Raw genomic sequence first — 27,651 nt, forward strand, 5'->3', positions numbered from 1 at the left:
AAGATTCGCCTTTGAGGAGCATCATGGAAAAATGGTTAATCCACTCTCACATGTTTTTACTCCACGCTTTACTTAATCACTGCTATACGTACATATGTCTAATTAAGTTTCAATTTGTGTCTGACCAACTGATTAAGTGAGTTTAACTAAGTTTATTTGATCATTGTAATTTTGGTTTTGAAGTAAGGAGATTTTGAGTGAAGTCCCGTATAAGAGAAGTTTTGAGTGAAACAAGTTAAAGTGAGAAGAATTCGAGTGAAACTGAGAAGAACAACTGTTAAGTGAACATTTGTATCAGGAACTTGAGTTTAGGAAATCAAGTAGTGACTTGAGAGTAAAGTTAGGTTGTAACAAAGTTGTTTGGCCTAATTGGTGGAAGTGTTGAGTTTAAAATCCCGAAATATCAAGGTTGTTTATTCATGTTGGGCTCAATAAGTTTTTACTCGTCAAATTCCATTGTATTGCTCTAACTTATTTTATTATTTTAGTTTTTATAATTTCCGCAAAAATAACGTTTATTTCTACACGTACAATTTACCCCTCTTATTCCCTTAAAAAAAATTGCCAAGTAGATTTTGTTCGAAAACTTGCAAATTTTTTTTCGAAGAAAGGAATAGAGAAAAAAGAAAGAAGAAAAGAGGAGAAAAAGAAAAGAAAAGCTTGTAACCCTAACATTCTCCAAATTCCAATCCCTAGAATTTGCTAGGGGAATTCCATCTCTCTCTCTACGGAGTACATATTTCATTCGAGTGATTCGAGTTTAGTTTTCAATCTCAGACGTTCGATTTCATATTTTGTGTTTTCAAATTTCATCTGCTTGTGGTTTAATGTTGTGGTTGATGATGTGATTTAGGTTTCTTTCTTTCTGTTGGTGTATGGTAATTGCAGATATCCAACTATTCAGTTCATGTTTGTGTTGATTGCTTGGTGTTGATTGAGTAGTGTGATGGACTTGAATGTCTCACCACTGCCTGAAGAAGATGATGAGTATTTCGAACACCATTTTGAGGAAGATGTAGCACGGCATGATAACACAGAGACATCAGTTCAAACTCTTCGGCGGGTATGCCATACTCTATGCTTATATGGTTGAAATTGTCTTAGATGATGGTGTTTGCTCAAAGTATTTTCTTTTGAGGAAAACAGACATATCTTGTAACTGCACTAATATGGAATGTTGAACAACATATGATTTATCCATTTTAGTGTTTATACAATTAGACCAATGAATCTATGGAACCAAGTCACTTGCAAGATCATCTACACAATGAATGTTAGGTGGAACATCAGCTTCATAAGGCAAAGGGTGTTTGCCAAAGTATTTGTGCACTATGATATTGTTTGACTTTGTGACCCTCCTTTGTTTATTCTTTGTGATTCTTCGCATTTACAGCTCAATGAGAAATTTTGGGCTCACAACATGTAAAAATGGGTTGTTTATTTATTGATGGAGTTTATACTTGCTGAAATTGAATCGTTTTGTTGTATTTTATATGAGTTTTGGTTGAGGTTTATGCTGTGTATCAAGATCGTTATATGTGCTAAGCTTGTGGCTAATGGTATGTTTAGTTATTGGAACTGGAACTGGAAACATGGAACTTCCAAGAAATTTGATTGAAGGGTAATAGAAATTCAATGACCAATATCTGTTAGGTAATAGGCCTTAGTCCTATGACAGTCGATCTGGTGTGATGTAAGAAATCAAATTACACATTGGATGATTTGAAAGAACAGTTTGAAATTCCCAACCCAAATTAATGTTTGTTGATGTCCACCCCTCTTAGCCTGTGCTTTGATGTCCTTCCGATTATGAGTCACCTCTTTCTTTCTACTGTCCATGTGCATTCATAAGTAATTTCTGTGTTCTTTTTTTATCTCTGCCCTCTTCTTTACATTATTGAGTTCTTCATTTCTTCTGTTGCTGCCTCTTTGTCATCTACTTCTTTCTATTGCCCTGCAGTTCTACACCTGAGTAATATTCTCTCCACTATAATGTGATCAAATCTTTCTAGAACTATAAATCTTGAGAAAGAGATAAGAAGAGTTTGCTACATTAAACTATTAAAGAATCTTATGTTACTTGTAGAGTTGTACGAGGCTCTCAGTTTTTATGTTTCAGTCGGACAACCCAAAAGATAAAGGAAATTTGTTTACTTACATGCCAAAAAGTACTATAATATTAGTATTTGGAATCCGTATGCTCCAAATTCCAAAGAATTCTAATAGATTTTTTGTTCCATTGCTTTCTGGTTTGTATCTCTTGGGTGTTTAGACACTGCTTTTTTGTCCAGTTTTTACTTGATCAAACAGGCCATGATTTTTGAAGTCCAATCACTAGAAGAAACAGGATAACTATAACTTTTTGTTAAATATAGTTTACTGAGTTGTTGAGGGCCACTGACTATAATCGGCAATAAGGTGTGCAATGAGCTATGTTGCTCCGACTCTTCATTTCATCTTGTCGGATCCTCGACACTCGAACATGGGTGGGACACTTGGACACTTCGTTTTAGGCCAAAAATTTGAAAAGGTGCCAAAACATAGCCGAATCGAACACTTGGACACGCACCCGTGTCGGCCATGGGTATCCGAGTCCGAGCAACATAGGCAATGAGGCTACTCTTTTTTTGAAGTTATGTACACTATGCTTGGGGATAGAAGTCTAGGGATGTTTTTTTTTTTCGGTTTCTTGTCGTCGTTGTTGCTGGTGTACTTCCCTCAAAATTATTTCTTGAAGGATCCTAAAGAAGTCTAGGCTGTGTGCGTGTTGTCCTCCCCTCTCGTGACCTTAGCTGTTTAGCAGGATCTTTACTTGGTGGTGGTAATTGTATAATCTTTCCTCATCTTCGAGTCTTGTTTTGACATTATTGCTCATCGTTTAATGGCAGGGGAAAGAAATTGAAGACCTTAAGCTAAATTGATGAAGATCTTTTGATATTGTATCACCTCATAAATAAGTAAAGCAGGGTCTATAAGACAGTTTGTGTTCAAATATTTTCCTGTAGAATGAGCTTGCCATTTGTGAGGCATACTATGATTGATTAATCAATCTTATAAGGCATATTCTTTTCATGTATCTATGTTGGTACCTGGTTGAAATTCAGCCTGACTATGTTTTGTCCCCAAATACTATTATGTTGTCAAGCACGATAATATTGGTTCTATCATTATTGTTTAGGAGCGAGATCAAAGGCGGGAACGATTAAAAAGAGATCCGATAGATGATAGACCAATGCGAGTATCCCGCCCCTTGGAGCGTGATGAAGGTCCTGCAATGAAGAAGTTTAAATATGATAGAAACAGGTTACCTCATGGTAAGCTTTATATTAAGCTTCTAGATCGCCGATCATTTTATGTTAGAATATTTCTTTGGAACTTAGGTTGTGTTATTAGTTCCTGACGGGGTTAGATTTGATTTTTTTTGCTGAGATTATATTGTTAACCCTTTTTATAACTATGTTTGTAAAATCACAATGGGGTGCTACTCTTGGTGTCTTGCATAAGATGATAAGATCCATAAAGCATTTAGATTTGTAGAATTTTCTTGTAACTAATCAAGATACAGGGTTATGTGGAGGTGTATAGAGTGCCAGATAAGTGAAATTTTAAGAGTTTTGAGCTGGCAATATATTACTCCGTTTACAAGTAGTTGTGTGTAACGAAATTCAAACTCTATTTTTCTTCATCCTAAACCTCCTTTATTTTTTATGTCATGAGTGTATGATTTTCTCTATACGGAATAGAGAAAATACAATAATTATGGTGAAAAAAATTCTAAAGTAGCCCTGTCAAAGAAATTAAAGCAACCAAAAAGCTAATCGGTGACATTGATTAAACCTTATTCTCCTAGTCCTTAACAGTGAGGATTAACATTGGCCACCTTAGTTGTTAGAATTTGTAGAATTCTTCTACATTGAGGATTATTTCCATTAAATAAAAGAAGTATATCTAGAATATAACACTGTACAACAAAATACTGTTAGCTAATTTAAGCTCAATTCTACTGTACGTTAGAAGATCTAAAGTATATTTTTAGAACTTACAATATACTTCTAAGAACTGGCTAAAGTTATTAAAAATTTTCTTATGTTATTGTTTATTACGAAATACTACTTGATTACTAAATAGGAAAAGTGTGTGAAAGAACCTTCCAGAACACATTGTGTAAAAAATTACTTTATTTATAACTTATGGAAAACTACCTTCTATAACATTTTGGTGGCAAAAAGATGCCGCCCATCGGATTCTGGTCAATTGATTAAATTTATGAGTGTTGGCTTTACCTTTTCTCCTTATTTTTCCTTTGTTTATTTATTTCTCCCTTGCAACCGAAAAAAGGAGAATAATTCTTAGTTTTGCGTTGGTGTTTGATGGCAAGTATTGTTGTAGTAGTGCCTGCAATGGTTATTAAACGCAATACTAGCCACTGAGGCTGTTTTGTAGAGATATGAAAAAATGAAGAAAATTTGGTGGGAATAAAGGTGACGATGATGGTGAATTGGCTGGAATCCGGTGTGGTACCTTTTTACCTCCAAAATGTCATAGAACGCAATTCCCTCAATTTTTTAGGTAGTTGTCAAAAAGAGTGTTCTATAAGTTTGTTCCCAGCATATTTTCCTACTATTTATAAACGTGCAGTAAACTACGAAAGATAAACATGATATGCAATTAAATTAGACATTCCTGCTTTACAGTGGAACATTGACATAGATGTGTGCACTGTGCACAAGCTAGCAGGATCAGAAGTTCAAAACATAGGATTAATTTAAAAGCTTCAAAATATACTGTGACAGGGTAGAGTAAAGGAGTAAAAAAATACAAGACCTTGCTAGGATAATGAGTGGTTAGTTGGTAGCTGATTGCATTAGTTTATAGCTGATGCTATTAGTTGTTTTGTCAAGCTAATTGTATTAGTTTTTTTTGTAGAAGATTGTTTGTTGAATAACTCATTGTATTTTAGCCTGATTGATATTTCATCTCAACATGTACAATCTCCCCTCACCAAGAAAGTCCTTTCATCATCTTTTCCAAAATTAGAGTTTTGGATCCAATCAGCTTTTTTAATCCTCACTTTACCAAACACCAAGCACCAACCACCAACCACCAACCACCAACCACCAACATTTGAGGATTTGATTGGTTAATCCTCGGAAATGGGTCAAAACCTCTAATGTATGCCTAATGTTCAATTTACCAAACAAGGCCAAGCACTCTGAACACCAATCCGTTGGTCATGTTTAGAGAGAGTAGAGTAAGAAAGAAACAAAAAGGATAGCAGTAGCATGGCCAGCACATAAGAGAGGAGAGAGAAACTTAAAAAATAGTAGCGGGAGAAGACCATTGGATTGAGCACTTACGGTGTCCCTGGCATATGGCTCGCCTTAGCCCTCCGAGAGAACGCCCCATTAATTTGGTTCTTATGATTATTCTTGCTTTCGATTGGTAGATCTATGGTTAAAAATAAATCTGAATTTGGGTAGTTTTGAGGGGTGAATACCCTATCCTCTCTCTCCCTTAATCCTTGATACATGAATTTATCCATACACTCGTGTCCAAGTGCACTTTGCCTCATCCAAAGATTCCGGACCAGTGTCGTGTTGGCATGGCTACGTGAGCAATTAGTCTAGTTCGAGTCATGTAGATTGGAGATATTGAATACTTTTATGTTAAGCAGAGAGAAGTAGATATTGTTCAAGATATTGGGTGCTCTTTATCGATGGAGAGAAAATAAAGTTGTGATTGGAGTTGAGGAGATTTTTAATATTGATGACAGAGAAGTTAGATGTGAGTGGAGAGAGTGATACCCAACCCCGAAAGAGGAAATGTGTAGAGACGGTGGACATCCAAAAATGAAGAATGGGTAGAACATTGTCGGATGGAATGAGTAAATAATGGAGGGAGTATATGACAGATGAGAATTGGCCGTGAGACTCGTGTGAATTTCTGGAAATGGGCAATGAACACTAGTGTCTGTTGATAACAGGGGTAGGTAGCTCCCTTAATTTTTTTTAAAGACTTGTGACATTACTAATGAAACTCCACCTAATCGCCCAACCCCAAGCGAAAGCTTTTGAATGTAATAAGAGATAACCCCAAATGCTCATATCATCTAAGATTGAGAATGTAATACAGCATGAATGATGTTCCAAGGAAACCTGTACATCCAATATTGAGATTATCCTTGCGGCGTCTATGACAAAGCAATGGCAACTGAAGATAATATAGAGTGATTATGTGGTCATAACCAAAGCCTAGATTCTTTCATACCCATGAAGTATGATGTCTTATTCTTGAATCCTCAAAGTTCAGGTGCATGGCGCATAGTCCATAGAGTGCTCCCAACTGTTGCCCTCCTTGTGGGTTATGAGGAGAGAGAGTATAAAAGTAATATTAGTTTATTAAGAGAGAGAAAAAATTTGGCCAAGAAACTGATGCCCAACTCTTCATGATGGACCAAGAAAAAGAGGAGCAAAGAAGGAAATGGAGGAGAGAGAAAAAATGGTGGGGTAGGTGAAAGAGTGAGAAAGTAATAAAATAATTAATGACCACAATGATATGATTACTAAACTATGAAGTCTAATAATCAATTTATGAACTCCAAGATTTTCGAACTAACAAGTAAAACTCGAACCAAGATATGAATTTAATCAAGAACACTCCTGAACCTTGATTAAAGACTCTTAAACACCCTTAAAATCACTCCTGAAATTAAGTTGTTTAACACTAAGTATTCAACACTCCTGAAGAATAATTAATGGTTTCAATTGTAAGCAACTAAGCACACAATCAAGAAGAAAGAAAATAACTCTAAAAACTCTGTCTAAGTTATTATTGATGGCCGAAAACCTATATATATAGTACAAGTTTTCCTAAACCTACTAGAACTATCAAAGTTTATAAGATAAACCTAATCTTATCTATCCTTATCTTAAGGATCAAGATAAATAATTATCACACGCCTATTACTAATATAATTAGTAAAATAATACTCCTAATTAGACTTTGATAAGGAATTAGACTCCTAAGTATAATAGGATTCCTTTATCACTTAAACACTTAATTAAAATAAAGCTGAAATTAAAACCCTAATTTACATAGAATCCTAACAGAACTAGAACTCTATATAACGACTTCCATTTCATATCATACTCCCCTTCTTCGAAAAAACTTGTCCTCAAGTTTATTGTGATCCATGAAATCATCCAAATCAAGCGTACAACCATATATACCATGAATATGTGGCGTCGTTCATCACCATCTTCTGTTGCAGAACATCTTAGGCTTTCCAAATCTTGATTTTTCCCTAATTGCAATTTATCCCTCCTAAAAAGAACATGTAAAACTTTGGGAAAATCACGATCATCAGCAACACTAGGCACCAAAGTTAAAGAAATTTTAACTAAAGGCTCATATTTCTGCAACTCAACACTAGGTACCACTACTTCCTCATGAGAAACTTCAAAGTTCACATCTTTATCCTTAGAACAAGAAAAAATTTCGATCTTTTCTTCATCCTCAACAATAGGAAGTTGTTGTTTTTCTTCATGTTGTCTCTCTTGAAGTTTTTGAACCAAATCATTCAAATCTTTAACCGTCGCCATTAGTCTAGCCCAGTTTTCTTTTTCCTCAGTTTGTGACTTTGCTAGTGCTTGCATAGCCATGGCAAGCTCATCCATCTCGGATGTCATGGTTAAATGGTCTTTGATGGTTGCTACTCCTTTCTTGAACTTCAAGAATGGATCTTGGACGTCAAAGATGTCATCTTGGACATGAAAGATTGATTCTTGGATGTAAAAAGTGTAATCTTGGATGTATAACCACTTCTTGAACCTTGTTTTGTATCACCCTAACTAAGAACTCCGTAACTTCCTCAAAACAAACCCAAACCTTATGAAATTTTGACACAATCTGGATTTGTATATTGTAAGATTCCAGTTAAAATTTCGTAGCCAAATTCGTTCTCAATTGCTGGCAATCCTCGTTTTAATATCGCTGTTCTTGATTCCAGCGATTCTTGCACGACTTTAAAGAAGAGTCTCGAAACTATATCAAATCTCCTCAAAACTTTGTGAAATTTTAACACAATAAACTAGACAGGATTTAGTCCAGTTTAGGATCAAAAATCATCAAAAAACTCGAAATATTCTGGGAGTTCGAGTCGTTCAAAGATCACCTTAAGTTCTTGCGAAACTGCCAGAAATTTTCGTCTAATGTCGAGGGCTGTTGCGACTTCGTTTCTCGTCCAAATTCAATGAAATTTTAACACAACACTCTCATATATGTCTAATTTGTGCCCACCAATTTTCACGTCGAAATTCGTCTTCTAGCTCTGATACCACTTGATATGATTACTAAACTATGAAGTCTAATAATCAATTTATGAACTCCAAGATTTTCGAACTAACAAGTAAAAACTCGAACCAAGATATGAATTTAATCAAGAACACTCCTGAACCTTGATTAAAGACTCTTAAACACCCTTAAAATCACTCCTGAAATTAAGTTGTTTAAAATCACTATAGGGTAACCATTGATTGTGCTCTTAGATTCATTATTGTCCATGATACTAAGGCTTAGGCACATATTATTGGCTGCTTCTAATTTTTGTTTAACTTTTTACTTATTTATTTTTTCTTTGTCTTGTGTGCTAGGTGCGCCCGCCTATGCCTACTGTTTCTTATAATCTTCAGTTTTTTTTCTTACCTCTGTGAGGATACATGTGCCTGTCTTCTGCTTGCTCTGACCTTTCCTGCATGATCTGTGTATCTGGCTTTTAAAATGATAATTTCCCTTCATCTGACCAATGTTTGGTATACTGTCTGTGCACTCAGGTTGGCTGGATTGTCCAAAATTTGGCAAGGAAATTGGTTTTATTGTTCCATCTAAAGTTCCACTTGATGAATCTTACAATGACTGCATCATTCCGGGAAAAAGATATGCCTTCCGTCAAGTATATCATCTGCTAAGAGTGAAGAATATTAAAGTAAGCAGTTCAAACTAAATTGTATTATATTTTTTCCAGGGTGGTGAATGTTTTTACCCAGTAAGCTAGCATTGAATGCATTTTAAGAATTTTGGTTAGTTTAAAGGGTGAATGCAGTTGGTTTTGTTTTGTTGTACTACATAGTTTTGTGATGAGATGTATTTTGATAAATTGTGATCTCGCATCGAGCTGTGATTCATTGCATCTTCCCTATTTGAGTAGAGGTTGGAATTCCTTGTATGTATCTCTTGTCTAGTGTGACACTTTTTGAATTGAATGTTAACAAAACTTCTTGGTTTTAATATGTCAATTTATGGCAAGTTTCAGCATTGATTATGAAGTCTTTGTAGAGGTCTTTGCTAGAGGTTTAATGGGCAGAAAGGCTTTTGTTTTTGAAGGGATGGGATTTCTTTTTCTTTGGTCTATGATTCTTTTTATAATCTACATTATATATCATCGGCTTTCTCTATAGATCTAGCAATGTTTTATAAATGTTTCCAGTAGCCCGTAGGTCACTGTTTCTGACCATATATAATTGTTCTCGAGTAGTTTCAAAATCTAAAAGTTGAATGGGAGATTGGTATCAAATTCTATCAGAAGGCTGTTAAAGTCTCCAACGAGTTTTCATAAAATGACAAATGCTACACAACAAAAATGTACTCTTACTTTAGCAATTACACCCTTAAAATTTAACCAAGAGAGTCGTTTGCACTTTGCAGTCCCTGAGGAATGCATATAGTTGCTCTTCAAGGTTCGTAAAATGATAAATGTTATCTATACCTGTAAAAATATAATCAAGAGTCTGTTGAACTCTATGAGAAATGCGTATATTGTTCTTCAAAGTTCAAAGTTCCTGATTGGACAATCTTGGTGAAGGGGGGGGGGGGGGTCAAACCATCTCAGAGTCCCACAATGCGCCAGTAAAACATTTTATTTTGACCATTGTAAGGCTCACATGCACTTTAACATCGTGGAGCGCCAGGTGTCACTCAGTGACTGATTTTTGATATCATATTATTTGTAATTAATTTCATTGTCCTCCATACTCTAGTTGCTTTTATCTGCAGTGGCATAGATAACAAGAAAAGTCCGATAATTCAGGTATGAGCAAAGTGGAAAGCACGGAGTGAGGAGAGAGAGGGGTACATGTTGAGAGTAGCTTGGGCTCAATGCAGTAATACGTGAATTGAGGTGAGATTAATGGCTTGATTCTCAAACTGAAGAAGAGTATCTTGAGGACAGGATGAGTGGGGACAACACTAAAGAAGCTAAGGAGAAAGTGTAATGGTACGTGGTTAGCTTTGAGTGGAACCACTTGATGGGTTTTGGGTAAGGTGATTAATCTCAAAGAGGTTGTAAAATGGAAATTAGGGTTTCATTACTATGGCTAAAGGTCCCCATTTTTTTTTTGGAGAAATTATTTCTTCATAAATAGGTTGGTTGACAACTTGACATAGAAAAATGCTGGATGCAGGAACTTTTTCTTCCTCGGGAATCAGGAAACTTGAGAGCTGGTTGTTTGACAAGAATGCAGGAAATACTACGCGGTAACGGCCTTGTAACATTCTTGTAGCAGTCATATCTTTCGATGAGTAATGGTGCTTGACAACGCAGAATATTGGTTTGGCAAGCTCCATTCCTGTTACAAAACAGCCGTCACAGCACGGTTCGCCTTGACATAAAACCGTGGTCCATATGCTCTTAGGATTTACAACTTCCAGCATTTGATCAAATGGCCATTCAATTTCAGAGTTGGAGGGGGGCGGGGGGTTGATGGGTATCTATAAGGGATATTTAGAGAATACTACATTCTAATGTTTCCATTTGCCTCACGAATGATGGCAACACAAAAGAATGGAAGGGTATGGGAGAGACAAATAGAGAGGGTTTTGTAGGCTAAAATATTGATTGCAAATGTTAAGTTGATGGATTGGGAGATAGGGAAACATCCTTTTTTATGTATCCTAAATGAAGTGTAAAGGGCATAAATGTAAAGATCACTGACGGCATCGATAGCAGACATAAGGAACATAGAAAAGGGAAAATGTACTTTGTTAGCTCAACAACAAAGCCTTAGTCTAAAAATTATTTGGGGTATGCTAACATGAGTTGTCATATAAATCATTTCGGAGACAGAAGAGACAATAGAAGTAAAAGATAAAGAGTTTAAATGAAGAAAAATGAGAGGGCAATAGTGAGAGGTGTAAGATCAGAGAAAATACAGTGGGCAATAGTTTAATGAAGAAAACTGAGAGGGCGATAGTCAGAGGAGTAAGATGAGAGAAAACAAAGTGAGCTAAATGCCTAAATCATTGTAATTTGGAGCACATAACCTGAGAGCAATCATGATTTTCCTTTTTCAGTGAGCTGATTCTATGATACTTTGACATGGCATTTGGGTGCGACCCTTCATATTTTTGCACTCAGATATGGCTAGAGCTAGGAGAAAGGGAACCAGCACAGAGAGATAGAGAGAGCCGCCGGGGGGGGGGGGGGGAACTGGTTTCTTAATGTGCTTCATGCAGAACTTGTAATGTCATCACATGAATCTTTATCCTTACGTCCTCCTCTTTGTTTTTTTTTGACAATGCTCCTCTTTGTTTTGGTTGTACATTGTTCTTGTGGACATAACTTCTTTCCCTTTCTCTTCATTTGCATATGTATATAAGAAACATGATTATAGTCTTAGAAACTTAAAGCTGGATATAAAATAAAAGAAAAGTTTGCAATTATATAAGTAATGAAGAAAAGAAATGGAAATGAAAAGAAGAAGAGTAAAAACAAAAGTAAAAGAAAAGAAAAGATTGCAATTATATAAGTTTGGAAGAAAAGAAATGGAAATGAAAAGGAAAAGAGGAAGAGTAAAAAACAAAAGTGCAAAGAAGTCAGCTAGAAAAATGGAAATAAATGAGGAAGGCAAAAAAAGTGTAAAGAAGTCAACTAGAAAATCTGGTAACGAGGCAAAAAACATTCACATTGTGAAAATTAGTTGCGGCAAAGAAGATCCGAACTCGGGACTTATGAGCAAGCGATCAAAGCGGAATAAAGAACCGTTGTGCCAAAGCGTTGTAGATGAAATTATCTACATGTGATATTGGTTTTAGCGCCTACTTAAATATGCCTGACTTACAAAAAAGAAAAAAAATATATTTTTTGGGGGGTCCCGTGCCGCACAGGACCCCAAGTAGATCTGCCCCTGCCCACCAGTGAAAAACATATTTTGCAGCCCAGAGGTAGCTGAGTTTGGCTGATAACAAATTCTATGGGTATTTGGCAATCTTTATTAGGTTTGAAGCTCAAAGGATGACAGGTTCGCATTATATCTTGGGCTTTCTTGTTTCTCACTTAGGCTTCGTTTGGTAGGGCGTAAAACATTTTCAGTGTAAAATGATTTTCATGTAAAACAATTTACAATGGAAAACACAATTCCAAAATTAGTTTTCCGTTGTTTGGTTTCATGTAAGAAAAATGATGAAAGGAAAGGAAAATTAAAGGGAAAGTAAGGAGAGCCTTACTTGAAAGAAGGTAGAAATCAGAGTGTTCGGTACTTCTGTAAAGATAGACTGGTAGATTGTTGATGTGCCGAAGCTCAAGGAAAATCACTCCGATCGATTGCAGGAAACAGATTGCTGTTTCCTGATGCTTAATGTCTCAGCTCATAATTTCAGGATCTGCTTTGATTTTGATTTCTGGATACAAGTCGGAACTTACTTCTTATTATGTTATCTATTGTTTATGTTGTGGTCCTGTCTGGCATTCGATGTGTTAAGTGGTGATAAGCTGTTTAAATAAATGACTAATGTAGATGCTTTTTATTTTTCCCAGCTTGGCATGATAGTTGATTTGACAAATACAGATCGTTATTATTCATCGAGTGATTTTAAGAAAGAAGGAATTAAATATTTGAAGGTACCTATAAACTTTCTTCATACAGTTTCCCTTGATTACACTATATCTTTAGATTGATTTTTGTATTCTGTTGTTTTCACCTATAAAATTTCGTATAGATTCGGTGCCAGGGACGTGATGCGGTACCAGATAACGAGGCTGTAAATGTTTTTGTCTTTGAGGTTAGTAGTCTTGAGCAAGTTTTTTCTGTAAATGATAATAATGCTTCCTTGTGTGTTTCTTTTCCTTGAGGATTGTTGCTAAATGTTTGATTGTGATGCTATTCGGAAATTTATTCATTTCCTTAGATATATAGGAGACTGCATGCTCAAATATATTTAGATAGTGAATATACAACATGATAGTTTTAGCAATTACTTGGCAGTTACTTTCATTATTCATTAGGCTGCCGTCATCTGTTCTTCTCTTGCCTAAATCAACTCAGTAGCGATATTTTAAGTTTTTTGTGATTATTGACGTCGATAACAAGTAATCTGTGTCTGCTGAATACCATTTCTGGTGCAAGTTCTCTTTTGGGACTTGGTTATGCATTTTACACAATTCATGTGAACTGGGGCAAGGTGTAGATCTGGGGTGTAGCTACTGATCTAGGCTAGATCCCACTTTTATTGGAGCAAAGGGTGTAGCTATTGATGTATCTGTCTGGTCATAGAACCTTTGAGAACCCCAATTCCTTCCTACTGCTGCAGATTTTTTTGAAGTTCAACATATTATTTTGTAGTTTCTTATATATCTGGAGAACAAAAGAAAGAGTTATCGATTGTCTAAATTTTTCAGCAAGCAAATGTTTTGTTATGGCTCCCTTCATAGTTGTTGCAGCATATTCTTTTCTAGCTTGCTTTAGAATGGTTAGCATGGTGTATTGTTATGATGTAATAATTATGTTAGTAATCACAAAGAACGTAATCAGGATTATTATTGCAATAAAGATTTTGGAGCACTGAATTTAATACAAATATGGTAATTTTCTCATCTTTGAATTTTTAAGTGGCTGCAAAATATACGAGAGGAAGAATGTTTTTGAGTGGATGGATATTTCCTCCTCTTTTTGACTTCATTTTGGGTATAAGTTTTTGCTACAAGTTGCTCACTCATATAATCTTTGCATCTTATAATCTTTCATTTGCTGAGAAATTTCAGGTTGCACAATTTATATGCAATCAAAACGAGAGACAACCGAGGAAGCATGTACTTGTCCATTGTACGCATGGCCACAACCGAACTGGTTTCATGATAGTTCATTATTTGATGCGGACACAACAAGCTAGTTGCGTCACCGAGGTGAGTCTTGTCGTTTTCTCAGTTGGTGTTTAATTTATACATCTCTGATGCAAATCTTGCCATTACTTTATTTTACTATGGACAGGCTATACAAAGATTTGCAGATGTTCGGCCTCCAGGGATCTATAAACAAGACTATATTGATGCGTTATATGCTTTCTATCATGAAACTAGAAGTGACTTAATTATATGCCCTCCAACCCCAGAGTGGAAGAGGTCCTCTGATTTTGATCTTAATGGTGAAGCTCTTCCAGAAGATGATGACGGGGTCCCATATGCTTCTACCAATGTATGGATATTTTTGTTGTTTGTGACATGTTCTTTTGCAGCACATCACTATAAATTAAGCCATAATTTGGAACTGTAAGATATTTATGTTATTGTCCTTTCCTCAAATTTATGTTCCACTATCACTTAAGGTAGTTAAGTCTTGAGCTGTGTTCCAGACTTGTCAGAAATGGTACTCTATGTGGCACGACATGATGTTCTTTTCCATTTGCAGTTTATAAATGAGCATGACCATCAAGCTCAGCTAATTGACTTAGGCTTTGTTCTTGGTTAATTATTGCTGAACTAATTTTGTTGCTATACCTGGTATCTTGAATTTCAACACGCATGTATGACTGGTGGGGAATGGATTTGTTTAGTGCTCTAGAAAATTTTCTGTATCCTTTCCCAGACTACGCATTTTTCTTGCATTTTTGTTGTTCTCTGATGATGTTGCTGACTAATGGTTTCCTGCTATAAACAAAGTGCTATAATGCTTTTGTAGTGCTGCATACGAGCTATTGTTTTTGTTTCTTTGTAAGATACATTTTAATTATCTAGTTTTTGTTTCAGGAAAAACAAGAAAATGTTCTAGTACTGACCAATGATGATGTCTTGGGGGATAAAATACCTGATCAACAAGAATTTCAATTGCAGAGATTTTGTTGCGACATCCTCAAAACTGGACAGGTACCCGTCTTCAACTGCAGTTGCAATTCTAACATACCAAAAGAAAAAGTTTCTAATTGGTCATATAGTTTGGTTTTGGACATAAATTGCTTCCTTTTTCTTCTCTTTCTTTTCCCTCTTCTCTTAGGTAATTAATTCAGTTGGAATTTCAGTTTCTTTGTACAAGATGTGTGAGGGGTGTGGAAGATCCTTTTGTGTAGTGTTTATTGTTTGTTTTGAAAATATTGTTTGATTCCAGGTTGTGACCAATGTGGTATTTTTGGACTGTCCAGTTGTAGTTTTTTGTAGCTCATTCCTTAAGTGTACATTTTCCTTGCTCTCATTAGATTGGGTTTCCCTAAAAGATTAGAGTCTTCATCTTATCTCCTGCATTTGGCAATCAGCAAACCTGTGTAGAGAATTACATTATTATCTGATCTATCACATCTGTCCTTATAGGATGCAACATAAGATATATATAGGGAATCCAGATTAAGTGCTTTTTCTCTTTTTCTTTCTTGTAAGTGTTATAGAGTACTTAAGTGTAGTCTTGTCAAGACCTTGATTTGTTCGGATGCTCAATACTTTCTACTGGTGAGGTATCATCAAACTATCCTATTTCTAAGACGGGACAACATTACTTTCACAAATGAAAAAATGAACTTTATTATAAGCAAAGTTGAAAATAACCTAGTAGCAAATATTAATAACTAAGTACTTTTGAAATTACTAATTGTATATACTATTTTTATTAGGAATTTTTGAATTTGTATTATTTAATGCGTTTTTATAATTATTGTAATTATTTTAATAAGATTATAGCAATTTTTGCAACGGATAATGTTTTTACTTTTTTTTATAACATCTTTTTGCTCGTGTATGACACCGGCGGCGGGCCACAAGACAAGTAGCTGTATAATGAACTTATAACTAGTTGTTCATACTAATATTATTTGAAAACTGACAACAATACACTTGAAACTGCTGTTAATCCCATAAAACAGCACTGTAAATTCAAAACTGAAAACAAAAAATGATAATGGATAGTGAATACAAGCAACCGGAGTTCATTGTTATTAGCAAAAAATGCTGATGTTTGCCGTAATCAACAATACCAAGATTGAATAAGGGTTCCTTTCAGAGAGATCGGGTGTTAATGTACTTTGTTAATTTGTTTGTACTTTGATTATATGTTTATTTTTCTGTTGGAATAGCTAAATATGCTAAGATATTCTCTTGGATTATTATCATATCTGAAATATTTGGAATATGCAACTTGCATTTCCATGAGAATTTCGACGTTTGGATTTGCATTTGTACTTTGCCAATTGCCATACTGGAAAGAACAGTCTGTATGAACTGCTCTCTTTTTGTAGTAGTTAATTTTGTTTAGTTGCCTTGAAATGCTAAATATTTTTTAAAGAAAGGCATTGGGCCTTTGAATATGTCCATTCACCTTATTGTAGAACACGATTACTTCTTGTCTGTGGGTTCTGATACTGCAGTAGTTAACAAGTTCGATCTATTTGAAAAACTGCATTACTATTATGATAATTTGAAATTGTCCAACTTCCGTCAATTTGGCGGATAGTTGGATGGAGTCCATTACGAGATGATGGTTCTCAAACCGAAAATTTGGGCATGCAGATCTCAATCAAACAGAACTGTGTGCACTATGAACTGGAGCGAGGTTAAGGTCACTTGGCGAGTTAGTTGCTCAATCAGGCAAAATAAATAAATAAAAATATGTGATAACAATAACAAACATAAACAGAGTTTCTGTCCAGAGACAAATGTGAACCCTGGGTTCGATCCTCCAAGGCATGCTAGAGCTTTCTTTAGTCCGATTCCGCTTTCAAGAGAAAAATCCATTTTGTACAACCCTTACGAAAGCTCTCAAAGAGATCATGGGCTTTGCGTCTTGGCTGTGTAAAGACTTTCGTCTCTGGGAAGCCACTGTCACATCCTTTCTGAGTTAATTTTTGTCAATTTATTTTTTTAAAAAAGCGTTTTCTAGCAAATTATCCTTGTCCTTGTTGTTATTATCATACTACTACTGTTGTTATTATTATATGGATAATGTTTTTTAAAATAATGCAAATACTACACAATAATTAGGAAACAAAAACTAGTTATTAGCCTGGGCTATGCCCCGGGTAAGGACAATTTTTATTTATTAATATTCCACTTTAAAATGATAACACTAAATATCACATGGTTTTGTGGTTAATACTTTAGTATACAAAATTGAAGTCACGAGATCAAATCTTATACAATGCAATTTCTAAGGTTCTTATTTATTGTATGTGGAATGCATGGAGTAAACCATCCTAAGGGAGAGCACCACGTGGCACCGTTCCTTGTTTAGGAACACTTTTTAATATATTAGTATAGATGATAATTTGAAGGAATGATTTAAATCACCTCACTCCAAGATATTGTTTTTGGAATGTCTACTTTTCTGCCTAATAGTTGTTTCATCTTTCTACTCCGTTCTCTCGATATTACAAATTTACAACGCTACTTGTTGGAATTTGGGAGCTACAACTTGTTGTTTACCATCTTTTCGGTTTTGCTGTTGATTTTTTTTGTTTCTTTTTTCTTTGTGGAGAACCTTTTGTCCGCCTTTTTACCGTTTATAGATTCTGATGTGCGTTTATAAATAACTATTGTTGTGCCGGTGGCTTACTTTTATCTCTACTTGGTTAGACTTTCCAATTTCTTGCTTGCAAGATCTGCATTTTCGAGTTGTTTGTTTCTCTATCGATGTTCAATTTATTGCTCTTGATCTCTTACAATTTCTGCTATTGCGCTGCTGTATTATTTCAAGAACTGAGACTTAAAATTATTGTGCATGTTATGGCAATACATCTATGTCCTTTAAAATCTGATTTTATATTACAAATTCGGTATTGCTCACATTTACCTTTCTAAACATGAAAGAGGTACATTTTTGCCGTTCATGCTTCATTTATCTTGCATAGCTTTTTTTGCTAAAAGAAAAGAAAGCAACATCCATGTTTACTTCTATTTTTTGTTTTTTTTTGGTGTTTTATGTCTTTACCGTAATGTTCTGTGTCACAGGCCAGACACCAATTTCCTGGGTCGCATCCAGTGTCTCTTGACAGGTGACATTTGCGCTACTCTTTTTAGGTTCTATTGTGTACAACAGATTTTGTTCTTTTCTTTAATAAGAAGCATCAAGGAACAGCATGAGTGCTCTCTGCTTATAGTACTGCTTGAAGTTCAGCTTAAGCATGAACTTCAAGTCTTGAGTTTGTTATTAGTGTTGGGACTTCAGTTTATATTGGTTATAAGATGTACAATACACGTGGCAGCCTCCTACTCAAGAGTTCTATTCATCACAGTTTTGGGCTGCATTTGGTTTTTATGTTCACAGTCATTCTCCAATCTCCATTGTATGTGCTTCATCATCACATTTAATGGCTTGAGGCAGGGCAGTAGTGCTATGCTTGATTGGAAGCCTTCATTTGATGGTGACCAATCCTTCATAATTCATATAATTAAATTTCCCTTTCTCGTGCTTCTTAACTAATCTTAATGTATTGCCATTCATGTGTATGTAATGGTGACCAAGCAGTTTGTATCTACTATTTTGGAAAATGGTTCATTATTGTAGGGACTTTCTTTAAATAAGAAGAAGTTTGTTGGGAAAGTAGCAAAAAGAGCTTGGAGAGTAAGAAGAGTTATTTTTAGTTATGCAGATTAAATTTAGATATTGAAATTATCTAAAAATAAAGTCGAATGTCTTTGTTGTGATTTGATGAGGGGTGATTGTTCCAAGAACAAAAAGATGAAAACTCTATCTTTCTTCTGTTTGCATACTTAAAGAAGGTGTAGTTTGGTAGATCAGTGCATCCCCTTCCTCCCCTTGTTGTCTTCCACTTCCTTTTAGGTTCCCAAGTTAAATCTCAGACGATTTTTCAAATCAGTTTCTTACATGATTTTTTTAAGAATATATATCAATTACTGCTTGATTGCATTTGATTTTTCTTTTTGAACATTTTCGCTTATACTTAAGAAACAAGAATCACGATTGTAGAGAACTGATAGAAGGGTCAGATTACTAAATTGTACTCTCCCTCTTGGTGGTTATATTCGGAGGATTGGTTGTCCTTGTACTTCCAAAAATTACTACTTGTGTACCATTTTATCTAATATTTGGATTTAAAAGTAAAGAGAGAAACTACCAAAATGGGCAAAACTATGGTCTTTTAAGCTTTTTACCTTTATGATAATTGTCTTTTGCTTCACGACAAAGAACGGGACCTCCTTCCTGGCATGCCAGTCAAATATCCTGTAAGTACCTTGATTCTGTTCATAAAGAACAAGAAAGTACAAATTGATGGATGGAAGGTGAGATTAATTCAGAATTTTGATGACTTCAATAAACAAAACTCCTGTAACTACCTTGATTCTGTCCATAAAGAACAAGTACAAATTGATGGATGGAAAGTGAGATTAATTCAGAGTTTAATGACTTCCATAGAAAAAACTCCTGTAACTACCTTGATTCTGTTCATACAGAACAAAAAAGTACAACTTGATGGATGGAAAGTGAGATTAACTCAGAGTTCTAATGACTTCGATAAAAATATAAGTCCTCTCCGCTCTTCAGAGGTATTGGTTGAAGTTTTCCTGCTAATAATGCATATTGTATACTGAAAATATCGAGATCAGCATTTCCGTGGAACAAATTTATACAAGTTAATTGTTGACCATCAAAATGCAAAATCCTGAAAGTAAGAAGCCTGTCAATGGTTTTGCATGCATTGGTACTTATGGGGAGATTGTCGCTGTGACATATTGATAGTTCATTGGGGAGGAGAGGCCTGTTGGAGAGGAAGATATTGAGCATGTAGTTTATTTGATAGTTATGACAAAATGACATGTTTACCATTGCATCTTAAATTGATCGTTTCAATGAGCCTAATACTCACTTGTGGAATTTTTTGCAACTTATAATTACCTTTTGTATAATTTCTTTATAGACAACTTCAAGTTGCTTTATAATGGGTCTTCTGTGGTTACAGGGAAAACTTGCAGCTTTTAAGGCAGCGGTATTACTATGCTACATGGAAAGCTGATGGCACAAGATATATGTTGCTCCTTTGTCCTGATGGGGCGTACCTTGTGGATAGAAATTTTAAATTTCGGAGGGTCCAGATGAGGTTTCCATGCAAAAATATGACTGAAGTATGTTAAGAATGTGGTTTCATCATACACAGAATTTCTTGAGCTTAGAGGAACTTTTTTTTTATTATGTAGGCTGATGCCCTTTTTTCTATGTGAGTGTCAGCTACACCAGTATACATTGCTTGATGGAGAAATGATTATCGATACTGTGAGTCCTCAGAGGCAGGAAAGGAGATACCTCATCTATGACTTGATTGCCATTAATCGCGTGTCTCTCGCTGAGGTTTGATCTTCGATAGCAACTTTTACAAGTTTGCTAAATTTATTTCTCTTATGCTTTTTATTTGGTTGAGGGTGGGAGGGGGTGGGGTTGAGGGGTTGTGTCATTCTTCGAGTTATTGCTTTTCACAAAACGGAAAAGTCTCGAGTTGTTCAAATTAAGCAGTATGGAGGTACACATGCATTTGGGTGTTGTGGATACCTCAAGCCTCAATGTGCATGTTCTTACCGTATAAAACTTTAAGCGAACGCTATACGGAGAATCTCTGCAATGTCTGTCTTGTTTTATTTTGGTAAGTAAGCAGAATAAGCGGCAACTACTGTGGATGACATTTCCATCAGTATACAGCAGGATTTTAACTGTTTGTTAGTCATTCAATGCTGGAACCTTTTTTTTTCCTGAACACTGAAACAAGTAATGGTTAGCACACACCCCCCCGCCTTCCCACCAAATGGAAAAAGTGCCAAAGACTCTTGATGGGGTTTTATTGGGGGTTAATGATGTCTAAAGGATCTGGAGTGCATTTTTCCAGATGCAAAGTGCACCTTGGTATCTTGCCACACTAATCTGCAATGCATTAATGTTCATTCTAAGAACTTGTGTCACTTGCGATATAAACCTTAAAACCGCAGGAGGAGGGATTTGATCATATAAGTTGTCTTGTAAATCTTTGTTGTTCATGTTCACCTTAAGGGTCTGATTGTTACACCTTGCAGAGGCCTTTCTATGAGCGTTGGAAACTGATTGAGAAAGAGGTGGTTGAGCCCCGTAATCAAGAGCGACGTAATATGGACACAAATGGCAAGCCTCCTTACAGATATGATCTAGAACCATTCAGGGTATGCAGTTTAGTTTACATTCCAGATACTATTATCAGGAAATACTGTATGTTTATATTTGGCTTGTTGTTTTGTCATTAATGGTACTTCATCAAATGTTTCAGGTTAGAAGGAAGGACTTTTGGTTGCTTTCAACCGTTGGGAAGCTTTTGAAAGAATTCATTCCTCACCTTTCTCATGATGCTGATGGTCTTGTTTTTCAGGTACTCAGATGCCAGTTGAGATTTTAAAGTGATATTTTTGTTTGTTATTCATAAGAAAGTTGAGGGTAAAACTAGAATTTGTAATTTACTTTTCAAAATTTCCCACTCATGTTTTAAGTTACCATCTTCTTCCATCCCCATTCCCCCCTCCAACTCCAATTCAAGAAATTCTCTCAGAATTTAACACTTCATCGGGCAATAAAATAGCCTCATGGAAAAAAGATTTTGTAATCTTGATCCGAGAATGCTCTACCCTCAAATTATTGTGGATTTCTTTGTTTCCAAGTGGACCACCAAAATTGCGAATGAAACCATCCAACACTTCAGCAACGTAAGCTTTTGTTGTCCTTAGTTTTGAAGCCATAAGAACGTATTGTGTTGCCTGACTTATTAGTAGAGGTGGGCATGGGCCGTGCCAGCTATGTGGGCCTACCACGGACAAGAAATTTTATTTCAGGCCCGACACGAGCCCGCCTATATGGCCCGCGGGCCGAACACCACTTCTCTTTGTTTTTTAGTCTAAAACTGCCTAGAATCCAAAAAAAACATAAAACATGGGCCCGGCCTGCAGGAGGCACGAGACTGGCCTGCAGGCTCGAAGACAAAATCTAGAAATCTCAGGCCCGGCTCGACCCGTCACTCATGGTCTTGGCCCGGCGCGGCTCACTATTGTCCTAAGCCTGCGGGCCGAGGCCCGGCCCATGCAGATGTCTACTTATTAGGTGGTGCGAGTAGCAACCTACAAAAGGTTGTATGCACTGTTCCGGCAGCCTCCAAAAGGTTTGGGGTGCTGTGCCTCAGCCGCTTTTAGTACAACGTTTGGAACAAAGAGGATATCTTAATTGAAGATTAAATTGAGAAAATATCTCTTAACTTAATCTTGCCTATGCTTAAGCATTAAATTCAAGCATAAACCCTCAATTTATTGCTTACATTAATTAAATGTGAGATTGCTGCTTCTTCTTGTATTGAGAGGGGGACTTTGTTTGGCTTCTTAATTTTTTGTTTAAGGCGGAGTTCCATGTTGATTTGTGTTGAAAATACATATGGGTGGCTTTTCGACTGTGGTGACATAAACTATGCTCACACGATGCTTACTAATACATTTTCAGAATCTTTGTTAGAAAGGTGGATGTGTCATGCAGACTCCATTTAGTAAAAGTTTTCTTTTAGTGCCTAGGAGTTGGGATCTTCCTTTTTCTAGAAAAATGGATGGTCCATTTCTTATATTAATGGCTGGGAAGGTGGAATATATGCTGAACTTTCGGGAACTTTTTTATTTTATTTCGCTAGCTTAGGTGTCATCATCTTAATTCTTAACATAGGAGATCGAGAGGATCTTAATGCGGTGCTAAGAGTTATGACCAATTATTATATTCCTACCTTAGTGGGTAAACTTATAATATCTTTCCTTTCGTCACTTGACAGCTTTGAATATTTACTTTAAGATTTGATGACGGTAAATATTTTACTCATCTTGAATTAATCTATAAGAATTCCTAATTACCATAAAGTCCATCTAATCTATTGCAAAGTCTTTATGTTCTTCTAGGATATATAACCTTTGTGATTATCTTGTTTGATCTTTAGAAAATTCTGTGTTTAAGAAATTTTTCTGGTGAATATTGTGGTTTTTTTAATTCTAGTGTTTGTTTTGGGAATTTCATCTTTTTTATTTGAAGAAAAAATTTCCAGTAAATACTCTGAACCATCATATATTCTTTGATGTTGACATCGAACTGATCTGTCATTTTATTATTCCTACCTTAGCTGGCTCAAGTAGATGTATGACCAATTTTGGTGACCAAGGTGGAATATTTTCATACCTTAGGGGGCTGAAATAAAGTTTCCCCAAAATGACTTTCTTGGTATAAAATATTACATCCAACATAAAATAGGAGTCTTTTTGTTGGTAGTTTGAATGCTGTCCTTTTTTGGTATAAAATATTATTTGACGTTATTTATAGGTGTTTTACTCTAGAACAAAACTTTGTGTGCTGGTCCTGTACAGACAAAAAGGTAAGGAGAATGAAGCTTTCTATCATAGCTTAATCCAGCTTTTAAAGTTAACTTTGGGTCTATTTCTAATAAATGTCATGCACTGCTATGTGAATTGTAATGGTACTCTAGTGCTTGGTATCATCTGATGAAGGTCCATAACAGTGATGAGGTCGGGAAGAAGTAGAATTGTTGAACAACCAATTCTTTGGGTTTCCCGCTATTGTTGCCTTGTTGAGATACTGAAGTATGGAAGAGGCATACAAAAGGCAGCAGTGAGTACTGAAATCTCTGAAGGGACAGTAAACTGTTTCCTGCTCCTGAAATCTCCGAAGCAGCAAGTACTGACTACTGAGGCGCTTCAGGTCATGCTTGGAGCATATGCTTTATGTTCAAAAAAGGCTTAATTGTGAATCACTTTACTTATATTTTAGAGTGAACAAAGCAGAGCTAGTCTCTCTCTCTCTCCCGTTCATTCTTCCATTCACGTCTCTCTCATATAAGTGGCTTGTGCTTCCTGCCTTCTGGCACTGTTTTTGTCGAGGAGGGTATTTCAATATTACAACTTGCCACGATTTACCAATTCCCGCTAATTCTCCAGTTGCCTGCTTGTTGAGGAGTTTGTGGTACGTGCTGATGAAAACTGAGTGGCAATGGTAGTGCATTACACTTGGACAGTGTCTATGATGAGCATAGCTCTGAAAACTGTCACAGTAATCTGGTCATTTGCTGCGCCCTAAGATTATTAGAATACAGTTGGCGCTTTATCATTTTGGGCCATCTTTTTTTTTTGAATTAGTGGATTTAATGACCTGTGTTTCAATTGTGCTTACTTTTGACCTCTGGGAGTAAAGTCTAGCTTTATTGCTTTTGGTTTCTTTGTTCAAATTTCAAACTAAGTTTCATTTATTAGATTTTATATCTTTATTTCAAATAAATAATTAAAACTTCCAAAATTATTACTGCTGCTATTTGTTTTTAACTTTTCTGGAATTTGCTGTTTCTGTTTACAAGCTATGTAGAAGTGGATGAGTTTGTTGTATATGTCAATTGGGGTGGTTATAGGACCATTTTATGTTCAGCCTTAAGCTTCTACAAGTAAATTAGGGCCTATTATTTTTTATTTACTTGTCTTTCTTCATGTTTACTGACAACCTGAAGTGTTAACCTGACATGTCTGTTCTTTTATCACCTAGGGGTGGGATGATCCCTATGTTCCCAGGACACATCAAGGTCTCTTAAAGTGGAAATATCCTGAAATGAACTCGGTTGATTTTCTCTTTGAGGTAGTGTCCTGAGCCCTGCCTCTTTTCTTCTATATAAAGGAAATTTTAGTGAATGTGGACGTCATGTGCATCAAATGGCTCTGTGAACAGAAGTAATTATAAATTCAAACCGAGTATTATATCTGGTAAATGCAGGTAATTCTGATGAGCCTTTCATTCGATGCTGAGTAAATTTCAACTTTACTCACTGTTAAATAAGGCTCATCTGATATCCTGGCTCCCTTTACTGAATAAAATTATATTTTGAATGACCTGGTGACCTTGTAGAGTTGCTTAATCACTTCTGTTGTCAGATAGGAGAAGATGGCTCTGAAAATCTTTACCTTTATGATCGAGGGAAAAAGCGCTTGATGGACAACAACAGGGTTTCGTTTGGAGGTCAATCACTTTTTCTATCTCTTATTTTGCATATTCCTTTGCTCTTTGGGTTTTTTTATATTACTAGGATGTACATGCACTTATTGTGAAGTACTCCCTCCGTCTTTTATTAGTTTACCCCTTTCTTTGGGGCACATTTGCCGAGATATTAATTTGAACCTTAATATCTCTAATTTTCGATAAGCCAAAATTACAAAAAGTTGATATTTGGATAATACACATTGAGACGGATCCAACAAGATCTCACATGACTATTTTTTTCCTTAAATACAAATTACAAAAGATAGTCAAAGTCATGTATGTGAATAGTGTCAAAAGTCAAATGGGGTAAACTAATAAAAGACGGAGGGAGTATTACTTAGTGTAGGCCTTAACTTTCCTGCTTTTTCTATGACTGCAGACAGGCATAGAAATATGTGATGTGGTTTGACCACATCTGTTCTGTTTGCAAGTAGACAAACTACGATATAGTAATTGCTAAATGCGTTGATATTGTACGTTAAGCTTTTGGTTTGCACATCAACCCCCCCCCCCCCCCCCCCCCCCCCCCCCGGAATTCTCCGTTGCATATTAGGTACAACACTTCTGTTCTAGGAAATTTCAGAATAGTTGCAACTTAACTGTATTTGGAAAGAGGATCTCTCCATCTATCTCATTAGACGGGTTCCCTTTTTGTTTCTTTTTCCTCTTTACGTCCACTCCTTAAAACGTGTGTCTCCCCTTGCTGCTGCATCTAATATGAAGTTGTGACACATCTCATATACATTACCTAACTGAAAGCCCTCATCACATTTCTTCCCCCTTCTTTTTGGCGTGTGTGCACGTTCTTTTGTTGCAATTTATGTTTACCCTTTTATTTTTTTTGCCTAATTCTGAAAAGGACCGGATGTAACGTGAAAAAAAAAATTTGACGTGGCAAATTTCCGTTATATAAAATTTGGGGTTTTTGAATCGTGCATGGCTGGATCATTTGTTTTAACCTACCAAGAAACTCCAAGGTGTCAGTAAATTTGGGGCATTAAATATCTCTCACAAAGGTTTATTACTGGGGAACTAGGAGACGTTTGTTTAGTATTAGGAAATTGAACGTATTTTGTGTTGCTTTTCTTTGCTTGCTCTTTCTTGTTTCTAGTTCTTTACATACTAGTGAACCAAACGCCCCATAAGTGGGTGAAGGGCGGAAATAACAAGGCTGATGAATTTAACAGGAAAGTTTAGTATGAGGAATCTTTTGTTGCATGCACATTTTATGTTAAATCTTCTATTGTTGACTAGTTTTAAACCTATTCATGCAATATGATGTTAATCACGAACTTGTGTGACGTTACGACCATTTAAATTGGAAGATATTTATTAGTTAGAAATAATAAAATCTAGAAGTGTCGCCATTTTCATTGTCTGAGCTGTTGTGACCCAGATATCCTTCTTTCGGCAGTTTGTGTTTCCTTCTTTACGCTCCCTTTTTATATTCTGGAAGCTGGCGATATCTTTGAGTTACATATTAAATTGATTTTGCTTTGCGTTGTCTCCCATAGTTTTTTGCAGGCATTTAACACTTGTGATTTTTGAACACTTGCAGATGATGCAGATCCTGCTTCATACGCTGGTAAGATCGTCGAATGCTCATATGATTCAGAGGAAAACATGTGGGTTTGCATGCGAGTCAGGGTAGATAAGTCAGCTCCGAATGAATTCAACACCTACAGGAAGGTTGCCTTGCTTAGTCATGCTATCTCGTTGTTGTACTTTTGCACTTTTCGAACTTGGTGATGTCATGGTCATGCATGCCTTTTACTGCAATGTGCAGGTCATGAAAAGTATAAAGGACAATATAACTGAGGAGGTGTTGTTAAACGAGATAGGAGAGATCATTCGCCTGCCGATGTACGCTGATAGGATCCAAAGTGATAGCAGAGCCATGAAGAAAGGAAAACCACCCCCGCAGAGAAAGATGTAAGGTGAATTCAACAATCTGTGCTGCCAACAACGGTCATTGAGTTTGGATGGTTTCGCAGCAACCGATTGTAATTAGGCTTATTGGTAGCTTGTAAATTATTATCATCACAGAACTGTTAGCTAAGGGATTAAAATCTCATAGGTAGATTAGGTGATTTAGTGAATAGGTTATTTGTGTATATTGTCATCATAAGTTCTCTTTCGTCTCTCCCTTCTCTCTATTTGGCCCCTTTCTAAATAATATATTCTAGCTGAGATGGCCAATGTTTTACAGCCTAACCAAATGTCATATAATACCCCCCTTCAGTTTTATGGGAATGCCGAATGGAGGTCAGGATAAGAGGTGAAATTTTCTTTTTTCGAAAAAAATCGACGATTAAGGTGAATAATCAGGAACACTGGTTAAGTTAGCTTCTAATTAATTTTGAGAGCGCTGAGCTTATAG

General features: G+C 36.0%; 1 protein-coding gene across 2 annotated transcripts; it reads left to right on the forward strand.

The window, feature by feature from the left end:
- Nucleotides 1–582: 582 nt before the first annotated feature.
- LOC104908854 (uncharacterized) lies at nucleotides 583–27,524 on the forward strand. Of its 2 annotated transcripts, none has more exons than XM_010698019.4 (18): nucleotides 583–779; nucleotides 889–1,063; nucleotides 3,179–3,314; nucleotides 8,832–8,983; nucleotides 12,809–12,892; nucleotides 12,991–13,053; nucleotides 14,033–14,173; nucleotides 14,259–14,462; nucleotides 15,014–15,130; nucleotides 18,194–18,237; nucleotides 20,164–20,326; nucleotides 20,430–20,549; nucleotides 21,263–21,385; nucleotides 21,490–21,588; nucleotides 24,783–24,872; nucleotides 25,166–25,250; nucleotides 26,830–26,960; nucleotides 27,058–27,524. In XM_010698019.4, the coding sequence occupies exons 2-18, from the start codon at nucleotides 947–949 to the stop codon at nucleotides 27,205–27,207; spliced, it is 2,019 nt and encodes a 672-aa protein (XP_010696321.1). In that variant the 5' UTR covers nucleotides 583–779; nucleotides 889–946; the 3' UTR covers nucleotides 27,208–27,524. The 2 variants fall into 2 exon arrangements, with proteins under 2 accessions (XP_010696321.1, XP_010696320.1); XM_010698018.4 differs by having other exon boundaries at nucleotides 584–758.
- Nucleotides 27,525–27,651: the final 127 nt, after the last annotated feature.

This window comes from Beta vulgaris, chromosome 7 (genome assembly GCF_026745355.1).
Source record: "Beta vulgaris subsp. vulgaris cultivar EL10 chromosome 7, EL10.2, whole genome shotgun sequence".
Classification (NCBI taxonomy): domain Eukaryota; kingdom Viridiplantae; phylum Streptophyta; class Magnoliopsida; order Caryophyllales; family Amaranthaceae; genus Beta; species Beta vulgaris.